General features: G+C 36.6%; 1 protein-coding gene across 2 annotated transcripts in view; it reads right to left on the minus strand.

The window, feature by feature from the left end:
* Positions 1-11,531, minus strand: part of LOC122134006 (GDP-mannose 4,6 dehydratase-like) — a 59,209-nt gene extending 47,678 nt beyond the window's left edge. The window contains exons 1-5 of one of the 2 annotated variants that reach the window (XM_042755838.1): positions 11,261-11,531; positions 5,977-6,021; positions 5,285-5,372; positions 5,169-5,189; positions 4,035-4,144 (exon numbers count right to left, since the gene is read on the minus strand). In XM_042755838.1, coding sequence (XP_042611772.1) covers positions 4,035-4,144; positions 5,169-5,189; positions 5,285-5,372; positions 5,977-6,021; positions 11,261-11,359 — 363 coding nt within the window. In that variant the 5' untranslated portion in view covers positions 11,360-11,531. The remainder of the gene's footprint in view (positions 1-4,034; positions 4,145-5,168; positions 5,190-5,284; positions 5,373-5,976; positions 6,022-11,260) is intronic. The other variant, XM_042755839.1, reaches the window with a different exon arrangement.
* Positions 11,532-11,538: the final 7 nt, after the last annotated feature.

Here is an 11,538-nt window from a genome sequence, read left to right on the forward strand (position 1 = left end):
AACTACTTTTAACATTAAACAAAACACTCAAATTCAATTTGAAAAGAAACTGAATTATGCATCATGCTCTGTTAATCAACTAGGATACATTAAATTATGGACTTTCATAGAAATACACTTTGCAACCCTCTGTATGTGTGTGTGTGTGTGTGTGTGTGTTACTTGGCTCTCAATCTCAGCCTAAAAAAGTGCCATTTCAACTCAGTTTATTATGTGATCTAGGTTTGACGTGGTCGAACGTGACTAATTGTAGTGTGCTATCCCACAAGGCAGCTCTATTTGTGGTTATTTGATAATAACCGCAAGGTTTAAACCTTGCATGTAAAGTACACTATGCTCTTTTTGTAGTAAAGCTATGCTGAGTCTCGCTGATGTTAAACCCACATTATGGTTTACAGCTATTCTTTTACTGTTCCTGTTTACTGTACTGTTCCTGTGCTCCTGCCAAACAACATGCTGAAGACAAGGTCCTGCCATGAGAGTCATTCACATGTAAATAGACGGCTTTATCTCTCCATTGTGTTTGCACAAAAAGACCTCCTGAAGCTGGTATATCCCACCTGAATAATTCAGTGCTTTTATTACTGTTATCAACTTCTATTTCATGTTGTTATGCATGTTAACAGGTGCTGCCCTGCAAGTTTTCCATTTTAATATTTATAAATTTTAAATTAATTATTAGATTTACAGATATTATTCAGGCACATAACAAAACAGAATTATTATAGTGTATTATATACACTACCATTCAAAGGTTTGGGGACGGTAAAAATGTTTTAATGTTTTTGAAAGAAGCCTCTTATGATCAGCAGTGTCTCAGTGTCACATGATACTTCAGAAATCATTCTAATATGTTTATTTGGTGCTCATGAAACATTTATTTATTATTATCAATGATGAAAACACGTTGCTCTGCTTAACATCTTTGAATAGAAAGCCCAAAAAACAACATTTATTTAAAATATATATTTTTTGTAAAACTATAAATGTCTTTGCTGTCACTTTTGATCAATTTAATACATCCTTGCTGAATAAAAGTATTAATTTCTTTATTATTATAATCTGAAAATACACTTAAACTTTTACTTAACATAATTATATACACACACTATGTCTGTTTGTACCGAATACTGTTTGCATCTAAAAACGCTTTGATTAAATTCAACATTTTGTACTGCCATAATTTTTCTTTAAGTTCAGACAATAATTTAAATTCTGCATGAATTTTATTACAACGTCGAATAAAAAATATTAAATGTTAAAAGTGTGCAACTAACAAGGAAAGGACAAAAGCAGGACTAGTTTGTAAACTATCTCTCTCTCTCGCTCTCTCTCTCTCTCTCTCTCTCTCTCTATATATATCCATGTTAATTGCAGAGAGTGAGTGAGTTCAAGAAAATCAAATGTTGTTATGCAACATTAGACCTGAATTCCCCGTGACTTTATTTCAACTCAGTCATAGCTCATTACAATCTTAATGCTTGTCGTCCTTCTGTCATTTATTCATCTGATTTATTTGAATAACTTAAACAAGACTATATAAATGCTCACAGACAAAGACAGAATGTGCATGGAGGAAAAAAAGCACATCACTTTCTTCCTGAAACATTCCTGTAAGCATAAACGAATATCCTACAAAAAACCGCCAAGTGGTACTCTCAAACAAAATAGCACTTTGCTGACCCCTGTGTGTAAAAACTGGAAACCGAGCATGTGTGTGTATGTGTTTTCTCTGCCACTCTTTCTGCCATATCCAAACAAAGTGCGGTGAGTAAAAAATGTAAACTACAATCAGAGAGTAGCAGTGATCTACCACTTCATTACTGCGGCACTGATTGAAACGGCTATCTTTAATGAGCACTCCTGCCTAACGCACACACTTACAAGCCTAAACTGATGGTGTAATTAAATCAAGCTTGTTTATTTCTCCACATAGCAATCCTGATTGCGGTTTTCGTAGTATGACAGCAATCTTTAAATACGAACTACTCTCCCTTACACCTATGTCTGTGCTTAAAGTACTTTTTATTCTTTATGTTGAGAAGTCACTGCGGTACAAAATCCATTTGTGACAGTGAGCATCCTGCTGTTATCCATCATCACAGCAGATGATCCTCCTGATGGGACACCCAGAACACCTCCCATTCATTATAATGGATGCTTGTCCGCTGGCCAATGTTTCTCAGTGAGTTTCCACCTGAATTATTTAGTTCCATATTACGGCAGCTGCTGTATTTAACTGTACGTTTTCAGCCCGCAGGTGCAGTCTGGATCTTTCCATCCTACTGACTTACAAGCCAACCACTGAGGCTCATGAATCATTTTAGACAAACAGTGACTCTAAAAAGTATTTGAACAGTTAAGCCATATTTAAAAATGTATGAATGCACTGGAATTATAGAACAAAATATCAAACCAAGTCACATTTGTTTTAAAGAAATATAGCTCAAAAACACTTACAGTAAATTTATCCATAAAAACTGCCTCAAAAAAGTAGTATAACTTAAAAAGCATCATTACATTTACATATTACGCAGACGCTTTTATCCAAAGCGACTTACAGTGCATTCAGGCTAACATACTTTACCTAACATCTGTTCCCTAGGAATCGAACCCACAACATTTTGCACTGCTAACGCATTGCTCTACCACTGAGCCACAGCATCATGTGCTTGCAGATTTTTGATATTACTTGAGTGTCCAAATGTATTCCAATACTTCTAAAGCCACTGTGGTTATTAAACACAAGTGGTAATTCTTGAGTAAGAACAATTTTTGTGTAAAACTGTAAGAATAACTTTAGGGGCTGTTCACACAAGATGCATATTTGTGTTTAAAATGAGAGATGCAGGGGGGTGGAGTGAAAAAAAGTACAGTCTAAAGAAGGATTTAACAAAAAGTGTGCTGTGTCATGTGCGATACACCGGAAAAGACATGAAATGCGAGCAAAAACATGTCCATCAAAATCGCATTCTGTGTGATTGAGCTTGACAAGAGGAAATCAAAACTCACTCGATTCACTTTCTCAATAAAATGTCTCCGGTCTTATTATGGATGATTCATCAGTGCATGTTGTTCTATAAAAGTTTCCATGATCTCTCATCAAATGTAGTAACGTTTTCTGCCTCCAAAATGACTTTAATTTTTCTTATGTAACAAATGCAGTTTGCACGAGTGGGCTAAAATAATATTAACCAACAATATAATTGGCTGTCTGCTACAATCCATTCAAATGCCAACTTCTGGTTCATTTGGAAATCAGATTGTCATCACAGAAGACAAGTGGTTTGAGAAAGAAGTTTTATGGAATGTGAAACTTCAGTCATCATTTTCTCATTCTCATGACTTTACAGAAGATGTTGAGTAAATGATGACTTTGGATGAACAAATCTTTTCAGTTGTTTTCTTTTTGTGGTTGAAACATGTTAAGCTGCAGCAAAAACATGACGCTGTTGTTTCTCTCTGATACCTACCCAGTTGAACACATTTAATTGGTTTTTCCGATGACTGAGCTCATGAGTTACTAAAGGAAACAACGTCAATAGTACTGTCTTACTCGTATCCCTCCGCATTATCTCGTCCCTATTCTGCTTTTGATCTTCTTAATTCCATCATCTTCCTCTCTCTCTTCCACTGCCGTTTATGCTTGTTTCCCATAAATTACCCTGTGGAGCACCCACACAGAAGTTCACACACACCATGACGGCCAACTCTCTGACTAACATCCCCCTGACCTCATCCCAGATGACTAGACATTAGGGGTGTGGGTAAAGGAACAGAGAGTGAAAGAAAAGTCTTCTGTATTTGGTTAAGATTTTTTTTCTTTCCAAAGGATTACTTGGATGGGGTCATTTGTTCACCTCACAGACACTGAGAAAGAAACCAAAGTCATTATGAAACAGTTTGTGCGTGTGTGTGTGTGTGTGTGTGTGTGTGCAGCAGGAGAGTTTAAGAGTCAACAGACAAAGAGCATCTGTGTAACTGAGAAATATAGAGAAAGGAAGCTAGATAATGTGAGAATGAGAAAGTTTTACCTTGACGTGACTCTGCGCTCCAAGGTTGTATATTTCAGTGGGTTTGACTTCATTGATAATCTTTACCAAGCATGTGCTGTCAGTCAAGTCTCCATAGTGCAACTTCATGTCTATGAGGCACAGAATAAAATTTAAATTTGACAAAGCAATCTAATATAGCTTGCCGTCTATTGGAAAGTTTTAGTAAAAATGTCCCTCCACATCGGCTCAAGTTTGGCGAAAGCTACCAGACCAAATACAAAGAGGTAATATCCATGTTTAAAATGTTTATAAAATTGTTTACTGAGCCCAAAAAAAAGAAAGAAAAGAAAGAAAAAAAAGATGCCCATCACCAGATCGACTGGAGGGAAATAAGAGTTTCTAGATTTTTATGCAAAACTTTGAATTTCATTTTATACAGTTTTGCTTTCAAAATCAGATACAGAATGAAAGACCTATTTGGATGGCAAAGGTTTTACACGGGGACTAATAAGTGACTTTATTACAATTTCAATCAGACGTGTCAATTTTTTTCTACCATTCAGGAAAAAAAAAAACCTGGTCAAATTAAATGATGCTATTTTATGTAGATTAATTTGTTTAAATGGATGAACTGGGCCCAAAATTGTACCACTGGCTGTTATCTGACACTTTTAGAATGTTGGTATTTTGGCACAAAGGAAGCTTGTTTCCCTAAACTAACTATCTTTACTGTACGTAATACAGCAGTCACCGCCGAACCCGTGAAACTTTTGGTGTCTTTGAGCTGTAAGTATGTACTGCATTTTCCCATTGTAGGGCACTATAACTGTCCGGCTTTTTTTTTTTTTTTTTTAATACATCAATTTTGTCACTCCCATAAACACGTGAACTCTTGTTTGTATAGAACGGGATTAAGCACTTAAAAGAAGAGTGACAACCATATTTAGCTGCATTTTGTATGTGTCATTCCCTATATGAATAAAAATAGAAAACTTCTTTGTCTTTCCCGTGAAAACTGCTGATTTATCACAAAGGAGCCATGCCAATGATTTTCTCAGACTTCACCCAAAAGAAATAATTACCGTCCAAATAGTGCTTAAGAATGTTTAGACTGCAACCATAAAGGAGAATACCTTAAAATAATAAATTGAAAAAACTGAATGAACAACTTACTATACTTAATGGATCCAATGCCTAGTGATGTTTTACACAGGTTAGAAGATATATATGCATTTACAAACGTAATAAAACATGAATATTTTAGCCAGGTGTGTGGATGTGAAACTCACTTCCTTCTGTGTGTGTTTGAGGGTTATGATAAAGGTGCTCAATCCGGCCCGTGTTAAAAGAACTGGACCTGCGGAGGATACCATGAACCTGCCGAAAACAACAAAAACTTCAAGTTTTAATCTCATTTGAGTACACATGATTTTAAACAGAACATAAATACACTACCGCTCAAAGGATTGGATTTTTATTAAGAAATTAATACTTTTATTTAGTAAGAGTACATTAAAAACCTTGATCAAAAAGTGACATTAAGAATATTTATAATGTAACAAAAGATTTCTATTTTAAATAAATGCTGTTCTTTTGAACGATTCTTTTTGTTACTGTAAGTGTTAACAGTATTTTACAGTAATACTGTTTTTACTGTATTTTTGATTGAATAAATGCAGCCTTGCTGAGCATAAGAGATGTCTTTTAAAAACATCAAAACTATTTTTAATTTTTAATGTTAAACAACATTTACTGACCCCAAACTTTTGAACGGTAAAGTATTTCTTTATCTTAAAAAAAATAACCAAAATGTACAGTGAACATTTAAATGAGATGCAACCCATTTAAATTTGAATCATATGAAAATATGACTTTCATATATGATTATTAACAGACAGTGAGATATTTGCATCAGATCAATTTGGGAATGATATCTAACGGGCTTGTAGGATGCCTTTCGGGGTCACATTGGCTTACCCACCTCATAACCTTTAGCCAGCAGAAACTCAGCCAGGTAGGACCCATCCTGAAACCACACAGAGGGAGAATTATTTTGGGTTTTGAGAAATACACACACAACCATTTACAGCAAGTATTACCCAAGAGAGTATGCAACACAATGACCATTTCTTTCTGAATTTCATGAGCCAGACCACAGCGAATACACGCCTACATTAAACAAAATACGCATTTTCGCAAACACACGTACGCACACAACTACGCTTGTGTCGAAACTCACCCTCATGTCTTTCCAAAGCTATATGACTTTCTTTCATGCAACACAACTGTGGACCTCATTGTACGTACAATTTTTTTTTTCAAAATATGGACATTTTACCAAATATCTTTTAAATATTTGACAAAAACATTTAATTTGTTACCTGTGAATATTAGATCAGCTCCAACTATCTCTAGTTTTAAATCATTGTTAAAAACTTATTTAATAACTCAGGCTTTAAATCTTTCTGGATGTTGAGTTCTTTGTGTTTCTTCTGTGTGATGTTATTGTTTTTGTATATTTATAATATTTCTCTATCTCTGTACAGCACATGGGGCAATAATGGTTGTATTAAATTGTGCAATAGAAATAAATAAAGTTAACAAAACAAAATATCTCCTTTTATGTTCCACAGAAGAAAGTCAAATGAGGACGGGTAAATGATGACAGAATTGTCATTTTTGGGTGAACTATCCCTTTAACAGCAGAGAACGAAAAATCCCCTCACTAAAAAGAGCTCCATACATAGTCTGCAAAGAATGCAAAGAAAACAGTCAACAAGACGGCTTACAAATAAGCAAGGAGTGCCTACGGGTTACAAAACACACTGTACGCCAGTGTGATACAAGCTTACTCAATCATCCGAGTGTATCACACACAAACAGACAAAAGAGTATTAATCAAGACTATGGTGTCAGTCAGTGAAAGTCTGACAGCTAAATTTAAGCCGCTGAATCCACCTGACTGTCAAAAAGTGGACCCGGCCATACCCTAAAGATACGTTTTAACCTAAAACATAAACAACTTTCGAGTCTCTTTCATTCTTATTCTCGTCTCCTTCTTGTTCTCCCTTTTTCCCCTCTCATACTTCCCGACCGCACATTCTAGAACTTTGGAACATTCCGCCCCGGCCATGGCATTCCACCCCCTACTTCCTGCTTGGGTGATATAGGCACAGTCCCAAAGACCTTTGGGAAAAAATGAGAAGCTCCAGCAGCCGTGTGTGTGCCTGTATATTAGTAAATATATGTTCGCAGAGGAAAAGATGTGCTTAAAGATACATTTCTGTTTCCTTTTCACACATTCACTGGGCATTTACATACAAACCGTTCAATGTCTGACCACCTGAGGCTCTCTGTGTGTGTATTTGTGTGGGACACACAACCACTGCCAACTGCAGCGCGGACTCATAACCCTGATAAAAAGCAGCTTATCGTCACGCTGAGACTGTTGGGAAACGTTGCCTGTTTCCCGCAGATTACGTTCATAGACAGGAAACCTAGATGGACACGACATTCCAACCAGTCTGTGCATACACACACACACTGGCCTACCTTGTAAGCCACCAATCACTTTCTGACTGAATTATAAAATCTTTCAAATAAATCACTTTTTAATTCTAAATCATCTCTTGTTTGGAGTCAAACCACATGTGCGAAACATCTCAGAAATGCTGGCTAATTTGGAAAAACTTTCCATTGCAATCACAATTACACTTATGCACCACATAAAGATAAATCTATAGGCCTTTAGACCTCTGCACGAGACACAGGCTGATTGCTAATGGCAAACTGTGGATGCTTTTATGCAGAGGAAACCAGAATGGTAAAGGAAAGAATGAAAGCTAATCAAATAAGCCCACTTAACTCGCCCAACCAAAAACAGTCCGTGTGTCTGTCTCTCTGTCTGTGACGTATTATCTCTGTGTGTGTACGTACTGCGTGTCGATGTGTCTGTTTGAAAAATAGGTCCCTTATATTTGCCCATTACCGCAGTAAGTGAGTCTTTCTCTCTTTACCGCATCAAAGCACAAATCCAAACACACGGCTATGTGTTCCTTTATGAACCACAAGTGGGCGCAACAAATTTAGCATAATTAACAGTGCGCACGTCAACAAAAAGACACACAACCCAAGCGTTTTTACGATTCATTTTGTCTATGACAACTGCGTCTGAAATACGCGGAAATGGGTGCCCACTGAGGGTTTCTGGTGACAGACCTACAGCAAATTATAATCTAAAATTTATAAACTGGTCCGATTACCGAAGATGTAATTTACTGGAAGTGTCTCAGTTGTTGGACTTCATTATGAAGTATTTTTATGCCTTTTTATAATCTCAACTTGCCTGGAAAAAAAAAATAAAATACCACAAAAAACAACCATCATACATATTTGTCAGACAACAACCTTCTTCGATATACATTTAACTAATACATGGTCAACTAATTTAACAGTTAAAAAGTATTTTGTTTCTAGCCATATAAGCAGTTTTAGACGTGCTAACAAAACTACAATACATTAGTTTATTAATAATAACAATGATAATAATAAACAAATGTAAGTCCATAATCACACACACGCACACACACACACATATACACACACACACACACATATAAAACTATATATATATATATATATATATATATATATATATATATATATATATATATATATATATATATATATATAATTACACTAATGTATATCTGTTGAAAATAAACAGTCGTTGCTGTTGCTTAAGTAATCGAGCTTTCAGCTGATTTGGTCTGTGTTCTGGCAAAAAAACATATTATGCTTAATGTATAAAACTCCAACAATAACTAGGACAGCTTTATAATCTAACAGTATTTCTTCTATAAGGCGTCGGATGGGAATCGTCTGTCAAGTACGTGCATGTAAATATCGCTTAGTCTGGACGATTTTTTGCATTCGACCGCCCTCTGCTGTTCATCAAGTAAACTGCATGACTTTTCACATCGCTGCAATAGTCAAAACACGCTTGCGCTCTGCCCACGGTGAACCTTTTATCATGATAAGAACCAGGAACTTCCCTCATCAGTCTGCCAATGCTAAACACAACTTCCTACTGCAAACATTTAGGTCTTTAAGTAATTTACTCACCACATCCACACATGCAAATTTTAAACGTCACGAGCTTGTCTTTCCAGTTGTTATTATTAACGTCGTGTATGCAGCACTTGGCATTCAAGTTTACAAAATAAACCACGTCAGCAGTGATGTTCTGTGGGCAGCACCTCAATGCATTTAAATTAAATGAATGTATGGGGGGGGTTAGGAGTTGACCTCACTGACAATACAAAACTGGCTAAAGTGTAACAAAACCTCTTTTAAAAAGTACATGTATAATGTGTGTAACATCTTATGCACATTAACACACAGGGAATGGAAGGCATCTAAATTAATACAAAAGAATGCAAAAAGGTGTGTTTGTTTCAAACCCAGTGCCTCATTCTCCCGCCAACACACCAACAACTGCCAATTAAAGGCAAGGCAAGTTCAAGCTTTCTGAGAAGACTATATAAAGCCCTTGAGTTTAGTTTCTACACATAATTATGTGTAAATATGTCCCATGGCGTTACTGTGGGAGAGGCTCTGCACACACTATCTGAAACAGTCATATTTACAACAGCAAACATTTCCTTGATCTCTCTGTATCTTGACCAGAATATTATTTATATTTCACTAGAGTTTGTTTGTGGGAATAGCTTTGGGGGGTGGGGTGGGGGTAAAGCATATTTAATGTATTATATTTCAGCTCCAAAATAAATGATGCAACAAAATGAATACACTTTAAGTAGCTGATATCTGTAAGTAATGACAAAGTGGTGTTAAAATATAATGGCCAATTGTTTTAGCAACAAATAATCAATAAACACTCTCTGAAGTGCTTTGTACAGTCATAGAAACCTTTACGTGATGTATTTCTTTTCAGTTGGAGGGAGGAGTGGGGATCTTAATGTCAAATTGTGGTGGGAAATGTTTTAATTGGAGTGGAGAATATACAGTTTTTAACCATTTAAATTTTACTATTATGGTCCAAAAAGACTGCTCAGGACAAAATGGATGGCACATTAAGCTATATATGATGAAGACAGGTCACATAAACGTACAAAGTGGAAACCTGAATACCAAGTATCATTGTCTAGATACACCCATGTTTGTAACATGCCTCATGCACTCATAAAAACACATAAAAGACTCATAAAACATTTATATCCTAAGTTATATCCTTTTGCCTGCTTCCTGTATCCTGTTCTGAACAGTTTGAACTTTCTTTAAGGAATCTTGAAAACAACATGACGCTACATGTTTATATCTTCAATGAACTTTCGAGGATTAAATTTGTGTCACATGTGTCTCCTGTTACATAGTTCACTGTGATCCACAATTAAAAGGGCCCACCTGGGGCTAGCTAAAAAAAACAGCTAACAATTAAAGGGCTCACATGAGACCTTTCTGTTCACAACAGCTGTAAAGGTTGCTTACCATATGCAAATTGTCACATATATATTGTCATTCCAGACATACAAGTATCCACCTTATTCCTGACGAGCCTATTTGCGTTTTGAATTATGGGTGGCACTTGCGGTTTGGTGAACTGCCATTCAAAAATAATTAAATGAATCATTTCTAATCATAAGGTTGCCCTACAAATAAAGCTTAACCGTCTGTTTGACTGAATGGGCTGTATATTTCCTTCATGTTATATTTTCAGACATGAAAATGTCTGAAATGACACCCGGGAGCAAATGACACCCGGCCTGCAGTGCTCGCGCGCGCGCTCGCGCATGGTGTAAGCTTAGTTTAGGTGTCAGTTATAAGTACGGAAATGAACACGTAATATAGTGAATCTTCCTTACCTTAAAAAAAGTGTTATAGTTTTACAAAGAAACCGATATTAAAGTAATTAGTGTATTTGAGCAAAAACTACTGTTGTCATGGTTACCGAAAACCACAAAAGCAGGTGAACCAAGAGGGTCAGGGATAAGAGTGTCTCATAAAAGCCAGTCATCATTTAACGTTACTCACCCTCATGTTAGGGACTGACAGCCTCAGTCACTATTCAAGGCATCTTTTTTCCTCTAATAAGACTGAATGGTGACTGACTCTGCTTTCCACAGAACAAAGAAAGCCATACGCTTTTGAAACAGCATAAAAGTGAGTAATATGACAGACTTTTCTAGCTAAACTATGCCTATTTATCATCGCGTCGCATAGGTTGATAAGATAATTCACGTTACCTGACCGGTTATGCCTGTAATGATGGCCACTTTCCTCTTCGTCTTGCTGTCTCCGTTCACATCACCGCTGGCCGCCGCCGCTGCTGCACACTGAGCCATCGTCTGGAGCTGGTTTCGGGTCGGAATGTGTCTGTGGGGTCTGGTTCCACTGTACGCGGTCGTTTGTTATGAACGGATGCAAACACATCCGAAACTCCAGCCGCTTGAGCGATACATCAGGAACCTGCACTCAGCAGCCAATCACAGAGCAGAGCGCCTGTGACGTACGCACCACAGAA

Source organism: Cyprinus carpio, unplaced genomic scaffold, assembly GCF_018340385.1.
Source record: "Cyprinus carpio isolate SPL01 unplaced genomic scaffold, ASM1834038v1 S000006753, whole genome shotgun sequence".
NCBI lineage: Eukaryota > Metazoa > Chordata > Actinopteri > Cypriniformes > Cyprinidae > Cyprinus > Cyprinus carpio.